At 36.1% G+C, this 27789-nt stretch overlaps 1 protein-coding gene and 1 pseudogene across 1 annotated transcript in view; both read left to right on the top strand.

Annotated features, from left to right (window-relative positions):
* Nucleotides 1-613: 613 nt before the first annotated feature.
* The window catches only part of KYNU (kynureninase), an 87623-nt gene continuing 60447 nt past the window's right edge, over nucleotides 614-27789 (top strand). Inside the window, exons 1-4 of the mRNA XM_016196533.2 lie at nucleotides 614-672; nucleotides 6470-6651; nucleotides 14668-14788; nucleotides 25263-25345. Of these exons, the coding sequence (XP_016052019.2) occupies nucleotides 6483-6651; nucleotides 14668-14788; nucleotides 25263-25345 (373 nt within the window). The 5' untranslated portion in view covers nucleotides 614-672; nucleotides 6470-6482. The remainder of the gene's footprint in view (nucleotides 673-6469; nucleotides 6652-14667; nucleotides 14789-25262; nucleotides 25346-27789) is intronic.
* LOC107524580 (putative RNA polymerase II subunit B1 CTD phosphatase RPAP2 pseudogene) lies at nucleotides 7769-9886 on the top strand (annotated as a pseudogene).

Here is a 27789-nt window from a genome sequence, read left to right as displayed (position 1 = left end):
ACATAATGGGCAATAAAGTATATTCTAGAGCCTATTTTAAACTTTTGACTACAATGTTTATCCATTAAATGTCAAACTCTGCCTTCAACACAGAATTCGCCATGTGGGGTACTGCCTCAAAAATAAAAGCTTCCCTTATCTGCAAAGTTAGAAAAGAACTTTTCTTCAGTCCTTAGTCTACCAAAGCCCAAAGCAAGGGAGGGATGCCACTTTTGGAATTTTGCTCCTGGACAAACCCCCCTGTTCAGCTCACATGCAAATGAGGATGCCCTACTTGCTCTATAGGATTATTTATTATATGATATAACTCTCAGGTCGAGAGATATGTGTAGTTTGAGGACAAGAAAATGTTTACTGGAGTCTAAAGGGCAGAGCAACTTAGGGACAAGAGTCCAAAACAGAGTTCCTAGTATTTGCAACACAGAGTGAGAGCAGCATTTTGCTCACACGTGTTTGTCCGTGACTGGAGATTTACAATCACATTAGATAGGGTGGGAGGAACTAAAGTTAGCTCATAAATTCCCCACAAGGTGGAGTCTGAGCAGAAGTGACTTGAATTTCTAACCCTGAAGTCTGGTCTAGAAATCTGCAAGGAACTCTTGAGAGCTTTGTTTTGTTTTGTTTTGTTTTAAAGGAGACCAAGAGCTGTGAACCCCATCAAAATCCCAGCAGGTAAGCACTGAGACACTGGTATACATTTTGTACACAAATATATATTCAGTGAATTTTTTCATAAGGGATATTCTCTCTGCTGGTATCATTGTCAAAAGCTTTAGAGGCTTCTTCCCTGGTTTTTCTTTTTTTCTCTAAATTATAGCCATAAAACTAATAGATTCCTCTAATTGCCATTCCTTTAAAATTCCAGAGATCCTGTCTATAGCTCGTAAAATTTTGTATCAAGTGAAGGGGTCTTTGTCAATGTAGTGAAAAATAATTCATGTCGATAGTTTACTGAATTCATCTACTACAAGACAGGACTTTTGATTAATTAAAATTAATCCTGTAGTTATTTGAGTTTAAACGGTAAAATTAGATCAAAATTCAGATCATTAAATGAGCTTTATGTCCTCTGTTTTCTGGTAACTCTTTAGTTGTCTTATGATACTATTTAGTCATTCAATATTTAGAGAATGAAAATATCTATTTCTTAAACAGGTCACTTCCTCTTTCACTTTATGAAGTATTTGCCTAAGAATAGAAAGTGAAAACTCTTTTCTACATAGCAAAAATATTTTTGTTAGTTTGTTTTACTTTCCTGCTTTCATTTTTTTAAAGGTGGGGTGTTATTTAGGTAGTAAATGGGAGTAAATGCAATGATCTTATTAACGTGAAGATCAGAATGTAATTAATATAATCCTAGATATGAAATATGCAGTTATGACAGCGATGTCACTTATTTCTCAAGCAATGATAGGCTTAAAGATTGTTGCTTTATGCACATATATTAAATAACATTTTCTTCCCCTCTTAATGAAAAGCTACACACTTCCTTTATAATTTGCTTTACCAGGTTCTAAACTTTGAACTCACATGTACAATTTGCTCATTTCAGACATGACATTTAAAACTGTGTAAAGATTAACCACTGAGTACTCATAATCATTTATTTAACTGTTCAACCTTAGACCCATGGGTGACTAGGAGATCCTGAGTTCCAAGATTCCAAAGGAACAATCAATTTTTGTTATTATAAGACTTTTAGCTATGAAGTTTTAGCTGTCTAAATAAAATTGTGAAAATACAATTTACAAAATTTCAGAAGCTAAGTTGAAGGTAAAATGGCAATTTGCATCACAAGGTATTAATATTGAAGTATATTATGAGAATATCTTTTATCTCTTTATAAAGTACTTTACTTCACTAATTTTATTTGATTTTAATCATGATCCTCTGAAGAAAGTAATATTTGATTTAGTTTTATGTGACACTGCAACACAAAAAGGTTAGGTGACTTGCCCAAGACCATAGTGTATATGCCCACCATCTTCATAAAATTATCACTAAATATGTAAAATACAAGATTTGGAGTTTTGTTTATCTTGAATTGAATTTATTTCAAAATAACAGCATGTCAATTTACTTGCAAAAAGTAAACCTATACAAAGTATAAAACTATGTCTTGCAAAGCGCTAATTGTCTTAGCTGGTGGCTTGAATGCAGAATTAAGCAGACATCATTATGAGTGAATAAGTTTCTTCCTTGTAGTGAGGGAACTGTGGCATCATGGGCACTGAATGGGAAGGGTTGATTAAAAAGTGTAGATGGAGCCTTGGCGGGGTAGCTAAGTTGGTTAGAGCATCATCCTTATACACCAAGGTTGCAGGTTCGGTCTTTGGTCAGGGTGCATTGAAGAGTCAACCAGTGAATGCATAAATAGGTGGAACAACAAATTGATTTCTCGTTCTCTCTTTCTCCCTCTTCCTCTCTCTCTCAAATTAATAAATAAAATAATAATATAATAATAATAGAAGAGTAAAAGAGTAGATGGATTCATAGCCTGTGGTGCTTTGCAGACAGTACAGGACTGAAACAAGAAGTAAAGGGAATGGACTGAAGAAATAGTGAGAGGGGGGGAAATACCTTAGGAGCAAGAGGCAAGTAAAAATAAAGTGACAAGTTCAAGTCTCTAGCCAGGGATTTTGCTCTGCACATCCCACCCACATGCCATGAAGTGGGCAGGACTGCTGGCTCAGCTCCTCAGCAAAAAGTAGTCCCATAGAGTGAGCTTTAGCATCTTTCTGTTTCTGTTTCTGTTTATTCCAGAATTTAGTCCCAAAATGGAAGGAATGAAACTGATCCCTCAGTATTAGTATAATGGTTGATAAAGCAACAAATATAAAGAAACTAATGAATAAATATAAATAATTTCTTAGGTAAGGAAAGTTGAATTTTACTGGAATATGATGGTAACAAAATAATCCATATATTAATTTATGTAACCCCATTTAGAGTTGAGAGTTAACCCCAATGAAATGCTGACTCCAAAGAAAGTTCCAAATATAAGACAAGCTCTCTTGATTCGAGTCTTACTGGAAGTGTTTCTCTATTTCCCATGTAGCTGGAATGGGAGAAGGTATCCCTCTAGTAACTTGTCATTTGTCATGTCAAATAACTTACCCAGCTATATTGTATATTCTTATTCAACTGCCAATTTGGAGGAACACTCTATCTAAAAGGCTCAACAATAGGGTGACTATAAAGATAAGTTAAACAAGATTCAGGCCTCCCAGAATAGAATACATTTCAGTAGCCTAGACCAGCAACTAGATCAAGCTGCCATAAGTAATGGGTTTGTAATAAAGACACACTTGATAGTAAGGCAGAGCAACAGAGCAGGCAGCCTCCCAGGCCTTCCACATAGTTTGCTGCATGGAAGGATTCAATGACTCTCCAGACTGACTTGTCCTGTAACCTTTTCAGGAACCATAGCTGTTCCATCTCCAGCTATTCTCTAACAGTGATTCTTACTGCTGGAATCACTTCATTCCTTAACAATCTGGTTCTATATGACTGAAAAATGGTTCACTCATGACAATACTCCTTCTATACTCTACCATTTTATTGCTTCTCTCTATGACTCTTTTACATTTTGCTCATGTTTCTGACTGAATGAAGAACGATATCTCACAGCTCATTCCTGAATGAATTTGATTATATGCTCGGCTAAACACCATCATGAGTATTTGGCCAGAGCTTTCACAGCAAATTGTTCACAGACCATTGACAAAACCATTGTCTTTAGTGGGTCAAATGTCCAAGAGAGGTCTAATTAATGATTACCAGGCAATTGATAATGTCAAGTGGTAGAGTTACAGTCATCTCTACTCAGAAGGCAGTTTCTTTCATCAGAAAGATTTAGGTAGAGACTCATTTAGAATCAAGTTGTCAGCACAACAAGCGTGTTTGATATTTCCCATCCACATATATATCTAAATAAATACAGTACCTGACAGAATGAGTTACTTATTACAAGATGCCTGCTCTTAAGTATTAGAGGTGTTCAGAGGAGGAAATGCTATTTTAGCTGAGACATCATGACAGGACTCATGAAGAAGCCACATTTGAGCTAGGACATGGAAGGATGACTGGGATCTGAGTATGTACAAAGGGAAGTAGAACATTTTGGAAAAAGGAAATGGCATAAGAAAAATCACAGAGAGAAAATTTCACGAAGAAAACAAATAATAATTTAGTATGGTCAGATATTAAAAGAATCATCAAGTTCAATGGTGAAATAATTGACTTTTGTATAGAAGTATGAATTTTAGCAATGGAAAGGCATTACTGATATCAAAACTGAAAAACTTGCTGGGGTGAAGCTCAGTATCTTTACCTGGAAATATAAAGGATAGCTCATTGGGGAGATCATTGGCAGTTGAGAAAGGAAGAGGTCAAATATGCAGAAGAATTTAACTTTAGAGGACAGGAAAAATGTTTATTTTACAGGCATTGTATAAACTCAGACATGTAATTATTGCTTAACACTGTGTGTTGGGGTAGGTAAGGGGAAGGAGAGTGGGGAGTAGAAGAAAGATAATTAAATTGCTATTCTAGGGCTTTATCTACGTTTGTTTTAGTTGGTACCTAAGCATTTTAGGCCTTAAATATACTCTATGAGTTGAAAAATATCAAACATATATATTGTGATCCAATTTTGCCTTGAGCTTAAATATTCAAGAGCCAGCTTGATATTTTTACCTAGATGATCAGTATTTATCTCTAACTTAAGATGTCCTAAATAGAACTCTGATTTTCTTCCTCAAAATGTTTCTTCCTGAGGTATTTCTTTAGGTATTTCTCCCAAAGCTGAAGTTTATCCACTTTCCTGTCTTTACCATAGATTATCTAGACTTTGTCTCCAAAATATATTATAAATCCAGATATTTCTTTCTACCTTTCCCCTCACCACATTTAAGTTACTGACATTTGCCCCTGAACTGTTAAAATAGCCTTAATTTACCTCTCTTTTTTGACTAATAATTCATCAAAGAGCAGAAAAAGTGATTTTTATTTAATGTAAAATTACATCATATTATTTTTCTACTCAAGATATTCCAATGATTTCCCATTAAACTTAGAAAATTTTCTAAATTCCTTTCTGGTCTTTATTCTTCATGACTAATTTCTGACTCTGTGTCTCTTAAATCATAGGCTCCCCCTCCCCTTACTTCTCTTAGTGTATTAGTTGTACAGGCTAAGTCTCCATCTCCACCTCAGGGCCTTTGCACTTGCTCTTATCTTCCTCCAGATTCAGGTCTCCTCCATAACATGATTCAGAAGTGATTATCCCTGCCCCAAAGAGATGCACTTGAGCCCCCAATAACTATTCCATACCTCAGTGACTCTCTACCCCATTACTCTGTTCTATTTACTCATAGATCTTGAAACTATCTGAAATTATATAATTTAATTATTTTTTTATTCTTCCCCCTAAAAAGTAAACTCCATAAGAGTTGCTACTTATACATTATCTTATACATTGCTGTTCAACCAGTGCATGGTGCAACATGGTAGGTGCTCAATAAATATTTGTTGAAAGAAGAAATAAATGGAGGAATATAGAAGTGAAGCCAGCAAACGAATACATACGTAAATCAAGCTAGCCTTAGGAAAAAACCCTTTTTCCCCCCTCAAATACTATTCTTACTCAATTTCAAAAACTTTGAGAAATATATTAAACATATAAAACTTGGGTGAAATTTAAAATATGTATTTAAATCTCCATTTTCATTTAGCTCCTTAGAAAGATTGTTTTCTTTCCAAAAGGGTGGGGAATGTTCAGTGATGATTAAACAGAGTAGACTGTGGTTTCAAGAAACATGACAGGTTCCTGCTTTGTTCTAAAGATGTATATGGTAGTGAAGGAGAAGTTTCTCACTATCAGCAGGAAGCAGATTTCTTTGGTCTTCATATGCCAAAAATGACTAATATTATTTAAAGTAAAGTTACCTTTTCATCAACATCGTTTTCATTCACAGTAAAGAATTTGTTAAAGTTCTGTTGTATATATCCCCATAGTTTTAAAACTATAAGAATCGCTGGGGTTGGGATAGTGGAGGTAGGGTAAGGAGGAAAAGCTAGGTGGGGCACTGTTTTCACACACTTTCACAAAAGGATCTTTAACTTTTATCTGTTACTTTCTAGTAAGGCATCTAGAAGAAAAAGTGTTTGACAGTCACTCATTTGGCTCATTTCCCAGAAAATAAAAATAAAAGGAGCTAGCACTTATTAAGAGCACCATTATTTAATTCAATCCTTTCAACATCCTAAGAGACTATTATTTTTTCCATTCTATACATGAGAAAAACTCGGACATGGAGTTTAATGCTGTTTGTATAATTATTATTTCTGAAGTAGGGAAGATGGGAATCTTAGTTTTTTTTAAAAAAAGATGTTTTACCCAAAAGGCTAATTTTCTGCAGAAAATGATGGTGGCTTAATTATTTTTAATTTTTGTTTTCACTTTTAGAGAACAACTTATAATGGAGCCTTTACCTCTTGAGTTACCAGCTGACACAGTGCAACGCCTGGCATCTGAACTGAAATGTCATCCTACAGATGAGAGGGTCGCCCTCCGTCTCGATGAGGAAGATAAGCTGAGACACTTCAGGGAGTATTTTTATATTCCCAAAATGAAGGATCTACCTCCAAGTGAGAATGCTAGAAAGGCTTTTATTTTTCTTAATCAATTTATTAATTTTTTTTTTGGTTACTGCAAGTGTTTACCATAAATCTTTGAAAACCATTGTTCCATTCCATAATAGAGCCATTGCCATTGTCTGAAAAACAGCAGGTTTCTGGTGCTACTAAATCAGCCTGTCAGCCTACCCTAGCCTCAGGTTTTTTATGTTTCCTCTCCTCTTCTGAACAAAATCTTTACAGGGTGCTTACACTGTCATCTACTGCTCTGAACAATAGAGTGACTGATTGAAAATTATAGGCAGATGCATTTGCTTGTTCCCTAAGCACTTCAAGCCCAAAACAATTCCTTTTCAATATGTTATTAAAATATCTCTGATTTTGTGACACTTAGTTTACAGCAAGATTTTCCAAGAAAAAGAAAGAAAGAAAATAATTTATGATTAAGAAATGAATAATGCATTAAAAAAAATAGTAGAGTAAGCTGACTCTGTTCTTGGTTAGAGAGATATTCTGTTAAAAAGAAAAAAACTAGGTAACATAGGTATCAAAATATAAAACAATTTTTCACGTTCAGCTTTGCTCCATTTTACTTAAATGAAAAAGTCTACCAGGTTGAATGGAATCTATGCACCAAAATTGGTTTCACATACTTTACAATAGAGCTTAATTTCCTTTTCTTCAGATTAAGTAAGACAGGTACAATTTTGGATATTCATAACCCAAGAGAATCAGCTAATATGATTTTAGAGTGAGACTGAGTTACATAACTGTCTTAACTAGCTTCCATGTTATTATGTAACACAGGATGGCATCCTGTAGAATTAAGGAATGATGAAATAAGAGAAAACCCTATGTCCAATTTAAAGTTGCTTAATATCAATTGAGAAACACATTGATACAAATGACAGCTACAAGAGACCAAATAAAATGGGGCTGTGAGTGAAGTGTTCTGAGATCACAGAAAAAAAAAATCTTCTAGGTCTTTCTAGAACCTAGAGTGAAAGGGCATTTTTATTTGAAGCTTAAAGAATGAAAAACACTGTTCATATGTAAAAATTAGGAATTTAAATCTAAGAATATTCTTTCAGTGATGGGAAGGAAGGGATGCCATGACATGCAGCACACAATGTGGAAATCCTCACAAGTATTGACCCAACTGAGGCAAGTCAGCTCTGGTGACCTTGCCTGTGTGCCCTCCATAGGCTGCCTGAGAGGTCTGATGAACTCCTATTTGAGGTATGAGAGCTGAACCTTGGAGTACCACAGAGCTGTAGGTGGCCTTCTCAGCTTGCAATAAGAACTATAGCTCAGCAATCAGCGCTCTAGAACTTTTTGACATTTATTGAAAGTTGTAATTTCCTCAAATTTTAATAAAATTTATTTTATTCATTTTCATGAGTAATAAGAAAAACAGACACAGCAAAGCAGGTGACCAGAAATAGTACCAAAATATTCCCAATAAGGGTGGTTGGTGATATTATACAGACAAGGAAGAACATGGCAGAAGCACTGAGAAGAGAAAGTGGCCAGTGGTCCATCCTGCTTTCAGGGTGGGCTGAGTTGTCTTGGGGAATGATGCTAAATAATGGTCTTTTGTTCAACCCTGGAAATTCAGGGTTGGGTCCTACCTCAAATGCTTAATGTTATTGTGTAGAATAAAGGCATCTTAAGACAAGAAAGTCAAAGACATTAACTCCCTAGTGCATCACCTCTAGTGTCCAGGAAGCAGTCATTGCTCATAAATGTGTGTCTAGATGTGTCCATTCCACCAGGAAACAGACCAGATGCAATGAGTATAAGGCTGTAGCTGCACAGAAAGGAAAGCTTCATGAAAAAGAAAGCTGGTCAGAAAACTAACTTCAAGCAAGAAGACAAAGAACAGACAGTAATAGATGTTACTGAGCAGATAGGCAATTGCCGGTTAGATCATCAGGAGAAAGCTGCTGCTTGTGAACTTTCTTTAGAAGTAAATATTCAGATTTCTTCAAATAGTCCTTTGCGAGAAAAATTAGAAGCTTCAGAAATTTCTGGGGGAAAAATACAGTAGTTCAGAAATAACTGTAGTAGGCATAAGTAAGAAAAGTGCTGAGCATTTTAAGAGGAAATTTGCCAAATCAAACCAAGCTTCTAGGTCAGTTCAGGGCAGGTGTGTCCTCAAGTTGCAAAGGCAAACTGACTTCAAGTTCTGAAGGAGACTTTGATTGAGAAGAAGACAGAAGAAACTTTGAGGTTTTTTGTATGGCCAGAATTATGCTTCCGTGTGTCTGAAACCCTCTTCAGCTCCTCTGGTCAAAGAAGAATTATTTGATGAAGACGACATAAACTCTGACCTAGATAGTCATTCCCCTGCCTTCTGGGAATCTCAGGACAGCTTGGATGAGTCTTTGCCTTTCAGGGCCTCAGCTACAGCCATTAACCACTGCCAAGTTATGAGAGCTTGAAAAAAATAAACTGAAACATTAGCCCTCGCCAGTTTTGCTCAGTGGTTAGAGCACTGGCCTGAGGACTGAAGGGCCCTGGTTCAGTTCCAGCAGAGGGCATGTACCTCAGTTGCAGGCTTGATCCCCGGCCCTTGTCGGGGCTTGTGCAGGAGGTAACCAATCAATGTATCTCTCTCACATCGATGTTTCTCTCTCTCTCCCCCTTCCACTCTCTCTGAAAAGCAATGGAACAAAATAGCCTCAGGTGAGGATTTAAAAAAGAAAGAAAGAAAAGAAAAGAAACTGAAACAGAGTTTTATGGAGAATGTTACGTTTTAAATGAAGAAACCACCAAATCACAAGATTCAAAAGCGCAAGATCCCACTTTCCCACTGAGATTTAAGCTTTCAGAACCAGACTAGACAACACATCATACTTGAAAACTTGAGTAAAGTATTGTCTGGACTTTTGGGGCCTCTTCAGATTATATTAGGAGATACTTACACACAACTTAAAAATCTTGTCTGAACTTTCAGATTAACAAATACAAATATTAAACACAAACCTGCATAGTGGGTCTTACATGCTATGATGTTGCTGTCATCACAGACCCTGGTTCTTGGCATTCAGAAGCATTCTCAGGAGAATTTCATGTTTACATAGTTTGTAGCCGCCCTGCTTGAAGAATTGCATTTAAAGAATGAAGATCTTAAAAATTTAACTATTATACTTAGAACCAGCTATTAACCAGAGTGGTATAATCCACAAAGAATAAATAGAAAATAAACTTCTATACACCATTTCTGGAATTCTAGCCACGATAACAGTCTGTTGGTGACTGGTGATTAAGTTTGTTCCAAGAAAAATGTTTACCTTCTTAGAATTCAATCCCCCTGCCTCCCAGTCCCTAACATACAGAGCGACTTCCCCAGATACAGAAGAGCCGCTATTCCAACAAGAATAACCAAGTCCTTGCATCCCTGGCTATGAAATATAGTATTTTTATTTGAAAATAAAAGTTGAAGTCTTAAGTTAAGCCTTATATGAATAATCAAGAAAAAATAATTTAAACAATTTTTTGTTATTCAAAAAGCACAGTTTGAAGCACACAACAATTTACTTCACTAAACCCCAAAAGTTCATATAAATTAAGTATTATCAAAGTGTGTGGTTTCTCAACCAGCTGCATGGGGATCACCAAGGAATTTACTAGAATTCGCAAGTCCTTGGGCCCCACCCCTGAATTGCTAAATCGGAGACTCTGAGGGGATTTTGTTCTAGATCGCTTAGGATGGTGTCATACTGAGTTGGATCCATTAATTCTTATTCTCACTCCTAGGCACTTCTTACACATTGAGGGTTTATCCTTTCGACACATATTTTTAGGCACTTCTGTGTTCAAGAAACTGTTTTCAGAACAGTTTAGCAGTGAACTAAAGAACAAGGTTGTCCATACTTAAATTTTTATTGTGGTATGAGGAGACCTAATAAACACACAAACAGCAAGTAAAATACACTCTATTCTCAGGTAGTACGCTAAGGGTTTTGAGGGCAGATGGGAGGCTGGGAGAAGTGTTATCTTTCCCAGGGTAGTCTGGGCAGGAAACAAGGCAGAGATGGCACCTGAGCACAGTGAACCCCATGGATACAGAGGTGAGTATAAGCCCAGTGGCTACTCAAGTTTGTAAGGCACAAGAGTCTCAGACTCAGGGACAGTTGGTGTTGAAATTTCCTTTGTGTGTGTGTGTTTGTGTCAAGATAAGACTGTATCACCAGTAGCTTATTAAAACCTTCCAAGAACATCTAAAAATGATATTGCATCTCAAATTATTATAAAAGACTAGCATAATACCAAGAACAAATGTTCTTCAGCGACTCTGGATAATGGAAAAGAATATCAATAAACAAGTTTTGAACAAGTGAAAGGGTCACAACTCCTTTGGAATTTAGAAAAATCCTAAGAAAAAGCTCTAGGCATAGCCTGTTGTTTTCAGATATTTTGCCATTAAATATTAAGCTTGCTCTAGATTTCTAATAGAAAAATTTATAAAAATAAGTAAGTTTTCCTCTATCCCTAGAGGGTGTCTGAGATGTTATTAGAGAACAGGTAAAACTTGTTTTTACTCAGCTTGTGTTGCACTAATGTTGAGGGTTGTTCTGAAGACCATAGACAAAACAGAGAGAGAGGGATTCTATGTTTTCAAGAGTATACCCAGTTTATGTAACTCTTGTTGGCTTTAAAATACTTGAACAGCTATCTTTACAAGTTAGTTTTTATAATACCATCCTGATGTAAAAACATAGCATGCACCTATAAATATATATACACACACATAAACACACAGATAGGCACAAACAGAAGTCTTATAGTTTAAAAAAAATTAGCTATGTCTCAGGTCAGACTCAACAAAATAGTTGGATCCAAACTGTATTTCTGTCAGATGGTTACCTTCTCAAATGACCAAACTCTTTTACTAAATATTTTTATTTACATGCTTTTAAAGCTATTTTTGGAGTCATTTTGTTTTTCAGAAGTTTCTGTATACCAAGCAAAGAATGCATCATGTTGTCTCCTAGAAGTATGAGATCCTCTCTTTTTAAGAAAGCCCCTTAAAGTGGACTCATTTAAAACAAGGTTTCCCTAGAATGATGATTACAATTCCAACTTATCCAAAAGATGCCCAACTTTTTCAGAAAAAAACAAAATCCTGGACAAGGAAATGGAACCTTTCTTGCCTTTGGATTCCCTAAAACATCTTCACTATGTTTTACAACAGCCATTTCAAAAATCATGTGCTTTCCCCTTTTTAACAAGACGAATGACTTATCATGAAACGTTAGCAAAGAAACAGAAAGAGAACAGAACAAACAAACAGAAACAGAAAGTAAGTGTGCGTGATAAAGTTGGAGAGCTCACAACATAAAGAGAGCAAAGCTCAGATGCAGCAGAGGCTTACCGAACAACAGAACAGGGTTTCGGGGGCGGGGGGGGCCTTCTTTGGATCCCACTTCTGATGCTGTGAATGTCAAAGTTTCAGAAATAGTCAAAGTAAAACCAATGAATCACTGAAGTAGTAATTAGTAACAATTTATTGTGCACACACCAAGAAGGCAGTTTGCAAACCAGGAACACTCAAACCAAAACATGGAATGAGATTCAGGGGTATATTGTTACTAAGCAGCTTATAAAGGCAGTGACTGTTTTTTCTTCACAATGACTTACTTAATTTAATTAGCTAAATTAAGATGTCTGAACTGGTTTAATCTGCTCAAGAACCATCAAGGCCAGTTTCTGTTTGATTTCATTTTAAAAAGGACCTTTGAGTTGTGTTCAGTTTGGGTGTTTATGAATAATGGCTATACACACACCCATGTATAGATTTTGTGCGAAAAAAGTTTTTATCAAACTTATTTTGTGCATGTGAAAGGTGAGATAGTAAGTACTTTACTCTTGGCAGGCTACATATTCATTTTCCCTTTTTTTTCCCCCCCTCTTTCTTCCACTTAAAAATGTAAATAAATAAAAAAATTCTGAGGTTGCAGGCTGTACAAAAACAAACCATGGGCTGGAATTGACACACAGACCATAATTTGTCAACCCCTGGTCTAGCACACTATGAGTTGATTGTGGGATCATGCTGCAAATGTACTTTTAACTTATAAGGAGCTGTCAGTCTGTTTTCCAGGGTATCTGTACCATTTTCCACTTTGCCTTGCAATCAGCATTGTGTGTATCTATTCCCCATTATTACCAGCACTTGGTATCGTCATATTTTGTTGTTTTTTCTTAGTCATTACAAAGTATGTAGTAATATCATATTTTGGTAATTATATGTATATCCCTATTGGCTAATGAATCTAAGAATTAATTGTTTTCTGAACTTGTGTACTATCCACATATTTTCATTTAAAAAATGTCTGCTCAAGTCTTTTAACCATTTTTAAATTGGGTTGTTTTTCTTACTATTGATTTTTCAGAGTTCTTTATACACTCAGTACACAAATCACTCGCTGAATAAGTGATATGAAAATATTTTCTCCAAGTCTGTAGCTTATCTTTCAATTCTCATAATAGCATCTTTCACAGAACAGAGATTTTTAGTTTAGGGGATGGAATGCCTAATATATCTTTTTTCTTTTATGGATTTTTTTCTTTTATGGATTGTGATTTTGGTGCCATATCAAAGTACTCCTCCCAAAACTTAAGTTCCAAAGGCTTCTTTGACCCATGTTTTATTTAGAAGTATGTTGTTTTATTTTCAAGTATTCAGATTTTTTTTTCAGTTTTCTTTTTATTACTGATCTCTAGTTTAATTTTATTATGGCCACAGAGCATTCACTGTATGGTTTCAATTTTTTTAAATTTGCTCTGTGTTTTTTTTTTACTCAATTTAATAGTCTGTCTTGGTGAACTCTTTATGTGCATTTAAAAGAATGTTTACTGTGTTGTTTGCTGGAGTGTTTAATAAATATCAATTACATTCATTTGTTTGATGGTGTTTTTCAGTTCTATATCCTTACTGATTTTCTATTTACTTATTATATTAATTATTGAGAAAAGGACATTGAAGTCTTCAACAATAGCTGTGTAGGTTTTTCCATTTCTCCTTTTAGTTTTTTCAGTTTTTGCTTTGTACATGTTAGTACTCTGTTGTTAAATGCATTCACATTTGAAATTGTTACATCTTCTTGTTTAATTGATACATTTACTATCATGCAATATCCTACTTTATCCCTGGTAATTTGCTTGTTCTGCAGTCTACCTTGTCTCATATTAATATACTGATCAAGTTTCATTTTTGTCAGTGTTTTCATGGCATGTTGTTTTCCACTCTTTTATGTTATTCCAATATATATCATTATAATTAAAGTACAGGTAAAATGTTTATACAAAGAATATAGTCGGGTCACTTTTAATTTATTCTGGCAATCATTGCCTTTTAATTTCTGCATTTAGACCATTTATGTTTAATGTGATTATTGATATGTTTAGATGTAGATCTACTACTTTATTATTTGTTTTCAGGGTTTTTTTACAGTTTTTTTTTTCCCCCCTTTTTTGCCATTTTTAAATCATGTTTTGTTTTGGGGGATTTTTTTGGTATAGCATTAAGTTATATATCAAGTTTTGAATTATATCTTTGTATAGTTGTGTTTTTGTTTGTTTTAACGGTTGTTCTAGAAATTATACTATATATATAACATATAGTATACATAATATAGAATATACAATATATTAATAATTATTATTAGTGTGCATTAACTACAAATAATTGACTATAACTCCCTTTAAAAATACTGTTTTTATATATTTTATAATTCCTTCAGGTATTTATGATTGGGAGTAACTAATAATTTAGATTTTCTCATAGAGCAAAATAAATATGAAAGATCTCAAGAAAAGCTTCTATAAGTGTAAGTTATATTTTAAAATATAAATGGAAAAAATTATTCTTCACAGAACCTGATGTTATCCTTCGAAGGAATTGAATTTATTTATTATCCTTCTTGAAGTTAATTCCATTAATTGTTTGTACGGGATGTTGCCAAATGGAAGAATATGAATTAATTGAATAAGCATTCTCTATATTTTCTTCTATTTCAGTTGATTTATCATTAGTTGATAAGGATGAAAGTGCTATCTATCTCTTGGGAAATTCTCTTGGCCTTCAACCAAAAATGGTTAAAACGTATCTGGAAGAAGAACTAGATAAGTGGGCTAAAATGTAAGTATGATTTCAAAAGCTGTCATTCAACATCTCACAGAAAAATTTTAAAAATCACACTTGATAGTCTAACGTTTGGCAGGTATAAAATATAATTTTAGGGTAGAAAGGAATCTAAGCAATCATGTCGTTTGATACTATCATTTTACTGATGAAATACCTGAGGGTCAGTAAATAAGGTCGTACGGCAAGTTACTGGCAGAGTCAAGAGAAAAATTTTTTAAATATTTAAAAGTTTAAGTCTTACCCGGCGAGTGTGGTTCAGTGGTTGAGTGCCAACCCATGCGCCAGGCCCCTGGTTTGATTCCCAGTTAGGGCACATGCTCGGATCAATCCCCAGGGTGTGCAAAAGATAGCCAATCTACACTGACGTTTCTCGCTCATTGATGTTTCTCTCTCCCCATCTCCCTTCTTTTCTCTTTCAAACCAATAAAAACATTTTAAAAAATTTTTAAATCTCTTTCCTGAGTTCTTACGTTTAAACCATATGTAATTATTTTATTTCACTTCTTTAATGACTAACAAGGGAGTTGACATTTAGGATTTAATTTAGGATTTTTATGCTTAGTTCTTGGCTAAACTCTGTCACAGTAATTTTTATAAATAAGGAAATAAAAATTGTTGGGGGTGGAGCAAGCGGTCGAGTTGAGCAGAAGGCACTTTCCTCCCCAAAGTGAACATGATTATTGAGAAGATGCTCCACTTGGGCTTAGCTCAACAGCCTCACTGGAACCGTGCAGGCATCTCAAATCAGGGTCCATTCTTTTTTCCGTCTCTTTTGTTCTACTTTTACTTTTCTGCCTATGAACCCTTTTACACACTCCGTTTACCTAAATCCTTAACCTCTTTAATCCCAACCTTCTCAGACACACCGATTATCCCTCCTGAATCTATTGCATTAATAAGCCTTTTAAAGATGCCTATTTTCATTAGTTTCATATTCTTAGCTGTATTATAAATTCCTACTCTGTTGTACTTCTTATTGTTCCCCAGTAACTACTCATAAAGCTGAAGTTAGAAATTTTTTTTTCTTTAAATATGTATTTTATTGATTTCAGAGAGAGGAAGAGAGAGAGAGAAACATCAATGATGAGAGAGTCATTGATCAGCTGCCTCCTGCAGGCCCCCAACTGGGGATGGAGCCTGCAACCCGGGCATGTGCCCTGACTGGGAATCGAACCACCATCTCCTGGATCCTAGGTTGATGCTCAACCCCTGAGCCACGCTCAGCCGGGCAGAAATATTTTCAAAATATATTTAACCATCTTAAAATTTGTATATTATTTAAAAATTGTTAGATATTTAAAATATTAATAATAAGTAGAAATATTTTTTAAACGTTTTCTGATTCTTAGAATCTAAAGAGTAGTTATGAAGAGGGAGACAAAGCTGAAGGTCAGAAACAAAAAATTCAGGAAGATGATACCAAGCCATGTAAGAACTTGAAAGGCAAGACATCTTGCTCTCAGAACCTCAGGATGTCTGCTCCCTCTCTCTCTTTATTCTCTAAGTTGCTGGTCTTTCACATTGGAAAGAGTATCTGTTCATTAAAGTTAATTTACACTGAATGTGTAAATAATTACTTCCACAACTGTTAGATAACACTGCAAAGTTCTTAATTTTAGTGGTTAAAAATATAAGTTCACAACTTATTACAAAAATGATAGAGGTTATTATAATTTATTAAGCTGCTTATAACTTTATCAGCATTACACTTATGCATATATTGAAAAATAAATATCACTACATTTGGAGGCATTTTGCACTAGCAGGTTTTAGTATTTTAAAAGTGAGGGTCAGAGTTAATAAAAATGGTTGATATTCATTTTGGGCCTTAAAGTAAAAGAGAGCAGAGTTAAATTGAATGAATTTGTACTTCAGAGGATGTCCTTGCCTCTTGGATATTCAGTAAGAGAAGCTGTGCGTTCCAATGCTCTATGCAGTTCAAAAATACTGCCTGGCTATCCTCTTCAGATCCCTACAATTCTCCTTCTTTATTAAGGGACTGCTTGGTTATTTTTGAGATTTTGAAGCTATATTTCAGGAAAGTGTCCCTTCTCTTGTTACTTTTTAATTTTACATTTACCCTGTGACAATAGAATATTACATAATCTTAAAACCTCTTACCTAATTCTCATTAGATGATTCAGAAAGGAGGTACGTTTTAATGCTTCAAGCAATGCAAACTAAATTAAAAAGAAAATTTCTTCTGAGCAAAAGATTAGGTAACTAGTTTGTTTTGTTTTGTCCTTGTTATAATTAGTTATTTTGTTTTTATTTGGAGGTGGCCAAGTCAACACCATGGCCCTGCCTGCCCATGGATGTCATGGTGTTTGAGGTGATTGATTGCACTCCTGTGACCTCCTACTTCGTCCCCCATCTTTGGTCTCAAAAGAGTTCATTATTTTTTTACTCCTAAGTATTTACTCTAAAACCCCATTCTGACCTTTTCCAGCTAAGGTTCTATTGGGAGCAAAGCTTTAATTTTACCAATTTATGCTCTTTCATTGGGGGCCTCTAAATTAGCGATCAGCCGCCAGATTAACAGGAGAAAAGTTTCTTTCACATGCATGCAGAAGCATTCTCCAAGGAGTGATCCCCTGAGCAGCCAGGAGTACAGCTTATACATCAGCTTAACAAAAGAGGACCCTTTTAGGGCTTCAGTAGGAATTTATGGAAAGTTCCATCAGGCCTTTCATCCTGTTGATAATGTGCAGTATCCTTCCTGGCTGGAATTTCCACAAAGAGGAGCTCGATGGCAACTGAATTCACCTCCTGGTGCTATGTCACCTTCCCTCTGAGGGGAGTTAATGGCAGCTGTATTTTGGGGAGGCTCTGCTTAAATTTAGATACTGTTTCTTTCTTTGGCTGATGTTCGTTCACATGTTTCAGTTTAAAGTAATCTTCATGCCACTCTAGTCGGCTGTTGTGCATTGAAATTGCTTAACAAGAAAAAATAATATTAGCAATTTATAATCTTAATAGTAACATAAAAATGAGAGTGCTTTAACTGAAATATTGCGCTGGGATAGTGATATCAAGTTTCTGACTGGCCACCCACGACCTGTAAGATAGGAAATGCCTTTTGGCTTATGGTTGTCATTTTCCGTGTCTTCATCTTTTATGGCCTATGGCAGACATGCTACCTGCCTATCTACAAAATAAACCATCACTAGTCATAAAGTAGCTCAATCTTATAATTCACATGGTGCCATTTCTGATTCTTATACTAAAGGAAGGTCAAGAATACAGGCATTCCTGAAATATTTTAGGACCCAAGTAATTTCTTCTAAAACTTCAAGATATTTAAGGCAAAACTGAAAATAAAGAACTTAGGTCTGTGATTTTTTAAATGCTTATTGTTATGTCTCAATATCATTTTCAACTTTGTGATTTCTAAATTAGGTTAATAACATTTACTTTGGAGAATGTATTTGTTTTGTGAAATGACAATATTTAGATAATATTCTGAAACAGAAAACATTTAGGGTGATTTGAACCATTTGATGTATAATAATTATTAGCAAAATGGTCTTATAACAATAAGAACCAACAAGATCTATATGTTGGACCCTGTGGATCTGCTAGAATGGGTAATAAGTAATAAGCTTAAAGAATTTTTTAGAATATTTTATATTTAATATTTACTAATGCCTAGATTATTTAAAGGAGAATAGTAGGGGATAATAACCATAGAGGTGAAGTTAAGCTAGAAGGGAAAGATATACCAATCCTAAAGAGCAAAATTTTAAGTTGAAAAATGTATTTTATGTCCCTAAGTTATAATCACAATATTTTAGGTCTTCTGTGTTGTCACATCAGCTAGAAAAATGGTTTTCTTTCTTTTTCATGGGAGTACAATTTGCCATAGTTGTGTCTTTATAGGGATTCATCTACAAACTGTGGTATTTTAAGTAAGATTATTTAAAAAAGAAAATAGCTCACTGAATTACATATGAGGAACAAACAACCTGAGATGCAGACAATGACTTACTTTATATGGCAGTGTGTGTGCAGAAAGGGCACTGGGGAAGCACGCAGGAGTGGTGTGCTCCTGCAGACACCGCAGTCTCCTTAAATGTGTTTCTTTCTTTAAAAAGAGTATTGTAGGGGAGGAAAGGCTTTCCCTCTATCTTCCTAAGTGTAATAGCAGGGTATACAAAATAAATTGACAACAGGCAGATTAACAGGAGAAAAGGTGTAAAATTTATTAATTTTTAATATTACAGAACTCATATGAGGGCATCACATGGAAAAAAAGAAAAGTAAATACCCTGTCATTTTAAGAAACATCTACACCTAAAGACTGACTTTTCTCAAGAAAGATACTAACCTACGACATAACTACCTTCTGTGACTCGCTTTTAGTTAGGACGTTTTAATTTCAGACCATCTGATATGGTTACTTCAGGTCTCTGAGTTTGTAAGGCCCACCTTGCAGGTCTCCCCTGAGCTTGTCAGGTTTAGTGAGTGGCCCCATTTTTGTCCACAACCCAAAAAAAGTGATGCAGCCCTGAGTAGTTCAGTTAATTAGAGCATCATCCTTATTTGCCAAAGTTGTGGGTTCGGTCTCCAATCAGGGCACATACAAGAATTAACCAATGAATGCATAAATAAGTAGATCAACAAATCTCTTTCTCTCCCTAAAAATCATTTAATAAAAAAGAAAGATTTTTAAAAAGCTATATGATTCTAGGACTTATATATTATCTTAAGAAGGGAAAAGTGGGGAGATGTAGGATACTTAGGGGAGAGTAAATTATTTTTAGGAAATACAAATGGGCCCTTGGAAGAATAGATTGTAGGTATGATAGTTTGTGACAGTTTGTCTGTATGTGGTGCTCACTTCTTATCTCCTCTCCTGTGACAAAAGTCAATCTTCCCTGGTTGGTTAAAATCCTGGGAGGGGATTTATGACAATTGAGTTCCTTTTGGAACATCTGTCTTCAAGCAGGTTAAGGAGTGTTCAGAGATAGCCTTTCCATTCATTTGCTGTTTTTCAAATGCCATCTGCTCAAAATAATCCTATGCCAAAGAGTAAAATTTTAGCGGGGCATAATCTGCCATCCTTCAGTATAAGTAAGAGAATACATGGTGTAACATGTTACAGAGATTTTCCTGATATCAATGTTACTGATCATCAATTGGGTCAGAGAGAAAAAAAAAGTTACGATGTCATGAAGAAAGACTGTAAATTCTTATTTATTTACTTATTGAGGAGAGTGCTTTTAAAAGCAGGATCACTTTTCATTTTATAGAATGGTTAAAGCATGGTCTTATTTCAAAGAGGATCTATATTTCTATTAAGTTCTTAATTATATTTTTTATCCTGAAATCTAATTCCATGAGTAAGTACTGCTTCATGGACATCTCAGAAAACACCCCATTCATGGAAAGAGATGCCCTGGTGTTAGCAGTAAAACGGCACCAGAATGTTAGCTTGATACCTGAGTTCTGGCTAAGAAATAATTTAGAGCCAAGACTCAAATACAAACAAAAGTTTAGAAAGTCACAGAGGTAGAAGAAATGAGCCGTGAAATAAAAGATCCAGCTGGGCTGTGTAAACTCAGGAAACAAGTTAGAGAGGCAAAAGAAGGGTCCTTGGAATTTAGGAGAAAGAAAGCAAGAATATACATGCCTGGGGGAAGGAGAGGGGAAAAGGCTAGAACATGTTCCAGAGAGCAAGAGAGAGCAAGAGCTGCAAAGGGGTTTCAGGGGAGGTCCCAGGAGAGGATCTCAACAGGATATTCATCAGCATTCTGGGTGTGTCCTTTCATTCTTTCAGGGTCATGTCTCCACTGATTGGTCAATGACTGGGTTGGGGGGTAGTCATTAGTCACTGCAGCTGTTTTCTGTGTCTGCTATGGTGTCACCAGTGTGTCCTTGCTGCTTTTTAGGGCCTGGAGCTCCAACACAGCTGAGGCCTAGATGTTATCTCTAAGGCTTAATGCTTCAGGGAATGGCCACACAAGGGCTTGTTTGGATGTTGTATGAGGCTATTTTTTAAAATTTTTTTTTAATAATTTTTATTTTTGTTTAAAGTATTACAGATGTCCATTTTTCTCCCCAATGACCCTTCCTCGCCCCCCCCCCCCCCGTTCCTTCTCCCTCCCCAGTCACTCTCCCCACCATTGTCCATGTCCTTGGGTTGCGCATATATGCATATCAATTCTTTGGTTATCTCTCCCCCTCCACCTCCTCTTCCCCTTCCCTCTGGCATTTGTCAGTCTCAACTATGCTTCCATGTCATTGAATCTATTCTGCTCGTCAGTTTAAGTTCTTTAGATTCCACGTATAAGCAAGATCATGTGATATTTTTCTTTCGCTGCCTGGTTTATTTCACTCAGCATAATATTCTCCAGGACCATCCATACTGTCCCAAAGGGTACGAGATCCTTCCTCTTTACAGCTGCGTAGTATTCCATGGTGTAAATGTCCCACAGCTTTTTTATCCACTCATCTACTGACGGACACTTGGGCTGTTTCCAGATCTGAGCTATTGTAAACTGTGCTGCTATGAACATCAGGGTGCATATGTCCTTTCTGATGAATGTTTCAGGATTCTTAGGATACATTCCTAGGAGTGGAATCACTGGGTCTAACGGCAGCTCCATTTTTAATTTTTTGAGGAACCTCCATACTGTTTTCCATAGTGGCTGCACCAGTCTGCATTCCCACCAGCAGTGGGCTTGATTTGTTGATGGAGCCGTTCTGACAGGTGTGAAGTGATACCTCGTTGTGGTTTTAATTTGCATCCCTCTGATAATTAGCGATGTCGAGCATTTTCTCATGTGTCTCTTGGCCATTCGTATGTCCTCTTTGGAGAACTGTCTATTTAAGTCCTTTGCCCATTTCTTAATTGGGTTGTTTGTCTTTCTCTTGCTGAGTGCTATGAGTTCTTTGTACACTTTGGAAATTAGCCCCTTATCAGATTCATCCTTGGCAAATATGTTTTCCCAGACATTATCTGCCTCCTTTGTTCCTTCTTTAAAAGGGTCTACCTCCTGGCTGGCAACATGCCAGGGGAGGAAAGGTCAAGGGAGGGTCCAAACTGCATGACCAGAGATAGGCTACCCTTGGGGAAGAAAGGTCACCCTGAGGGAAAGGTCCGAGTCCAGTTTTTCCCCTTGCTAGCTACTCAAGGCTTTCTGCCCTGGGGACCTTCAGTACCTGGCCCATGAGTCCTACTATGCTTGTGTTTATCTGACTGTCTTCTACACTGGTAAAGTGAGTTAACTCTTTCCCACCCTCTCTGCCTTTCCAGTATTCGTAAAGGAAGGTTGCAACTACGCTGCAACTATTTTAAGCAGTTTTGAATGAGAGCAATATAATCTTTTTCTCTAATACAAATGTTTATAACTGCACTGTAACCTGCATCAATTCTGTCTAATGACAGGCCACTTTGCTTTAAGTTTATTTGGGTAACACTCTCTAAGTACATTTTACTACCCCAGGCTAGTGCCCTGACAAAATGAAGAAATAGACTCCGTGTGTGATATTTTAAAGGGATAGAGATGCCGAAAGCATTGCAGGAAGAAACATATTCTTAAAGATTATTACCGCTACCGCAGTGTCTACCAGAGTGAGAAGTAGGTGGCATAATATTCTGAGATATAAATTCTCTGAGGCAGAACATAGAATTTTACTACCTAAATGTAATAAGATGCATTGTGCTATCAGCGAAGACCATGGAGCTCTGTGTGATTAAAATAAAAAAGGATCCAAGTATCTGCCTTTAACTACCATTTAATGATAATGATTTTTGTCTTTAGCATTTATATTGGAAGTCAAGACTAAGCCAAGCTGCAGGCTATCCAATAATAATATGAATAATAATAACTAACAATTGCCCTTCTCTGCCTCCTTAGATCTTATAGTTTATATTTATTCTCAAGGAAAGTCCTCTTCTTTCATCTCAGTTAATATGGTAATTGAAATACTAGTTTTAAAATCCTGTTGTACACCACATGCCCATGAAAGGAGTTTTAGCATGAGATTTACATTAGAAAAGAAGACTTCGAAAAGGGCTACTATGTACCAGTCTTTTTTACATGTTATTTTATTTGTTTTTTATGGCAATCCTTAAAGGAACATATCGTCCCTTTTACAAAGATGGAAAATTAGGCCCAATAAGCTTCTAAAACTATCTTCTTATAACTAACTAGTAGTGACCTGGAACTGGCTCAGACCAGGTGGTGAAAGCTAATTTTTAAATATTCAGGATTTTTGTTGATACCCTGAAGTCAGCCCCAATTGGGGTATTCACACCATGAAAATCAGCAAAAGTTAAAAAACAGGGCTCTTCTTCTCCAGTTTTTCCACTGCTCTCAAGGGAAAGAAAAAGAATTCCCCCCTACCTTAACAGTGGTTAGCTGAGACACCTATAGTAAAAGACAGATTAACAATATAAAATCAAACAAGTTTATTAACATGTATTTCTTATATGTACATAGAAGATACCCAAGGGAAAATTAATAACTCCCCAAGGTGACTTAGAATTCAGCCTTAAATCCCATCTTAACATGGAAAGGGAAGGAGGAGAGGAAATGATTTTCAGGAAAGATGAATGGCCCCATGAATAATAGATGGGAATTATTGTTACAGGAGAATCCAACATCTCTGTCGCTCATGGGAGCTGCATACTTATGAAATCTTTAGAAAACGGATTTTCTAAGATTCCAACAGGAGAATGAGATGTGATAAAAGGCTTTATTTGCTGGAGTTACATTCCTCAGGTTGTAAAGTCCCAGGTCCCTTAACCCAGTCCTGAAAAATGTCCGGGGGGGGGGGGTGGTCAGGCAGAGCCAAAGGAGGGCCAGTGGCCAGAGCTTCTATTCCATGTTGCAGCCGGGTCCATTTCAGCACTCAGGCTAATTAAAGTCCATCACTCCATTGTGTGGAGCCCACAAGGCCAAGGACCACATGGGCAAATGCAGGAAAATGCACCCCCTGCAATAGGAGTCTTGGGCTCAAACAGCAAACCATTGAGCCAAGAGCCAAGGGAGAGAACTCCCTTTGTTCCGAAGTTTAAATATTCAGGTTTACAGCCTTTGAGGTGGCCACACTCAAAGGAACAGGTAATTCTGGTCAATTACCTGTTCCCAGGTGTGACCGACAGACAGGTAAGCAACTTCCCATGTCACTCAGACCTTGTTGGGCATGCATCCAAACTGTCTTTGTTCAGCCCCCTCCCCCATTCATCAGCAGGGAACAAACAGACTTGAAGAGTGTTAAATTACAGCTTTCTAGCAAAAGCAGTATAAATGACATGCCTATATTATCTATTCTTCCCCTTATTCCTTTCCTGTTAAATAATAACCAGGTTATTACAACAGTATCAGTATATGGTTTGTGACAAAATTTGCCTGGGCATGGTTACGACTTCTAATCTGTTCTGTGACAAGTCAGTTGTCCCTGATTGATGAAATTCATAAAGAGGGGATGTATTGAAATTGAGTTTATTTTGGAGGATCTGTCTTTAGGTACATAGGGAAGTTTAGAAACAGCCTCTCCCTGCATTTGATGTTTTTCAAGTGCCTTCAGCTCAAGATAACATACCACAGAGCTATTTGGGGATAGCGTATTCTGCCACATTTCACCTCTGAGAACAGGCTTACCAGCTCACCACTGCCAGCTTACTGAATTTGATTTATAGTCTGCATTGTATTAAAAAACACACACATTTATTCTTTTTTTTTCCAAGTTTACATAGTTTTTAATTTATAAAAATGAAAAACAATTTAATTAGAAGCTTCCTAAGATACAAGTTTGTAACACATACACACACCCTTGACCCCTTTTTAAGTTCTTCTATATTTTTCACATGTATTTATTTGCCTTCTCCTTTTGATGGAAACTTTCTGAGAGTTGAAGTTCTCATGTATTTTTTGTTTTTCCATTATGCCTACTGGGAGGCTTACTAGAATAATGAAATTAAGCTGAAATATGATAGATGAAATTGCTAGAAATAGGTCAAGATGTAATATTGGCTTTGATTATTGCCAAGTTATTTACCTAAAATGTCATCACGAGTATAGTTACATTTTATATAGTTCTATTTAATATACAGACTATAGCTAGATTTTATCATTGAATTTATAATAATTTTGATCTTTAGCATAAAAAAAGTATGTTTTAGTATAGATATTCCATATGCTACAGGTATATAGAGTATTCAAATAGTGTTAAAATCCTCAAAAAAAAAAAAGTATCTTGGATTAAAAAAAAAAAAGATGAAATAGTACATGTGCAATTTATTCTACCATCACCCCCCCCCCAGAAAAAGCACATCAAAGGAATTTTAAAATAAGTTAAAATACAGTTCTCAAGTATTACTTTTGGTTTTAGAAAGCATGCTTTTATATCATTAACACACCATAAAACTAATTTAGAATTGTTCAGTTGCTAATGCTGATGTTTGAAAAATCACAAACACACACAAGCTAAGAATGTTTATGTCCCTTTTTAATTTCAGGGGAGCCTATGGCCATGATACAGGAAAACGTCCTTGGGTAACAGGAGATGAGAAAATTTCAGGTCTTATGACTGACATTGTTGGTAAGTACAAAATACATTTTTTCCAAAATAATTATAAAGGCCTTATTATTTAGTTATAATCATAGATTGCAAAGTCAAAATCTTACTGAAGAACATCATGATTTTCCATTTTAATCCATAACAGTAAAGAGCAAGCATACTTTTAATTGAGACTTGATCACTGTAGAGAATATAACTGGGTTATTTGGTACAAAAATAAAACATGGTATTATTTTTTCTTGTATATATTAAAACTAATAGTTACTCCTCAGTGAAGAACACATGCATTGCATTAATTTATAATTAAACACATTTCATAAAGATCAACTTAAATGAAATTACTAAGATTTCATTATATGGTACAATAGGCACCTACTGCTCATGCGAAAGGCCTAATACACCAATCAGGTTTTGGATCACTTTAATTTAATCGATGGTGATCTATTTAACATTAGACTTATAATGTTATAATGTTATATTACAATGAATATAATATAGTTTATGCTGTTTTTTGGTCTATAATGTGTCTCCTAAAGTGAGTTATGTGCACTCTTAGCGGTATTCAAGATAGTTTTAGATGCTAAATGTATTAACATTTTCAAAAATACTTATTTAATTAATTGGGTTCAATATTCAATATTGCCTGCAATTTAATGTGAAATTTAGTGTATTAAACAAAAAATAATAATTAAGCAATTGGAGTGGTGTCATTTGGAAAACATATGGAGAATTTAAGAAAAATCCCAACTTTCCAAAGACTCTTTCAAACCTCACTCCCATACAGGCAAATATAAAAATATCTGTGTTTCACCCCAGTTGTATCTTGGCCAGTAATCAGAAGACAAAAATCAACTTGAGCTGGAGTTTAAATGGAATTAGAGTGGGGAAAATGGAATTAAGCTGGATGGCTTAAGCAACAAAAATTTATTTTCTCACAGTCCTGGGTGGAGGCAAGAAGTTTGAGGACAAAGGTTGTTTTCTGGTTTCATTAGCAGCAATGGGAAGGCACCAGGTGTTAGACCCTTAGGATCAGACAGGACCTGGGTTCAGGAGCCTCAGTACTTGAGTTCTGGCTAGGAAAGAATTCAGAGTCAAGACTCAAAATATAAGAGAACATTTATTCAGAAAATCACAGAGGTAGAAGAAGTAATTTGTAGAAGAAATGAGCTTAGGAAACAAGTTATAGAGGCAAAGGAAGGGCTCTTGGAGCTTAGAAATGAGGAAGGTGAAGATGACTCAAGAGGGGGACGGGGAGGGAGAAGGGAAAGGTGCTGGTGTGCTCCCAGGAGGGAGAGCAATCTGGGTCCTCAGTCCTAAGGGTTTTAAGGGTGGAGATCTTAGGGGAAGTCCCAGGGGAAAAGTTCAGTAGAATATTCATTAGCTTTCCAGGTGTGTCCTTTCAGGGTTGTGGTCTCCACTGATTGATTGGTCAGCTCCAATGCAGCTTGTCCTGAGGTCAGTCCTGGTGCTGCTTGTCTGGTTTTGCTGCTTTTCTGTGCCTTGAGATGAAATATAAGTGAGGCCTAGATGTAATTTCTAGGGAGGAAATGTCACGGGGTTCAAACTGCATGACCAGTGATATGCTAGGGGAGAAAAGGTCACCCTAGGGTCCAGGTCCCACCTACAATTGCCCATTGCTAGGCACCTGTGGCTTTTCACCCTGGCAACCTTCTGTACCGGGCCCATCACCCTTGCTCTGCTTCTGTCTGTCTAGCTGCGTACCACAGTCTGGCCTCTCTTCCTGGCTTGTAGATGCTGCCTTCTGTGTCCTCACTTGGCTTTTCTTCTGTGCACGCTCAGAGAGCTGGAGATCTCTGATGCCTCTTCCTCTTCTTATGAAAACACCAGTTTTATCAGATTAAGGCCTCACTCTTATGACTTCATTTAACCTGCATTACGTATATATAGTTCCTATTCACAAATCCAGTCGCACTGGGGATTAGGGTTGTAACATAAGAATTTCTGGTCAGTCCATAACATATTCCATGACGGAAAAAAAGAGTGAAATGTTTATTTACTTCTGTTCTAAGTTAGCCCCTGGTAAATATACAGGATACTGGAGAAATCTTCTCTGTGATATTTGGGAACCCTAAGATTCTGACATAAGTTTTCCCAGGGAAAAGGCCTAATAGAGTCACCTTACATCAAACCCTAGCACACCAGAGTTTTAAGGAAAATCTGCTTTTTAGTTTATGAAACATATAAATATGTTACCTATTCAAAATGTAATAAAAACTCCATAAAAGGACTGCAAGCAAAAGTAAGCTCTATTTCCTACTAGTTATTATTAAGTAATCCTGACACTTTAGACATTTCTGTTTTATGTGGTTCTTTTATAAAATTAGAATATTGACTTCTAGTTTAAGATAACCAGTTATAGCCGGGTGTGGCTCAGGTGTTGAACATCAACCTAGGATCCTAGGAGCTCTAGGGCACATGCCCAGGTTGCAGGCTCGATCGCCAGT

This window comes from Miniopterus natalensis, chromosome 8 (assembly GCF_054644295.1).
Source record: "Miniopterus natalensis isolate mMinNat1 chromosome 8, mMinNat1.hap1, whole genome shotgun sequence".
Classification (NCBI taxonomy): Eukaryota; Metazoa; Chordata; class Mammalia; order Chiroptera; family Miniopteridae; genus Miniopterus; species Miniopterus natalensis.
This window is presented reverse-complemented; position numbering and strand designations above follow the sequence as displayed.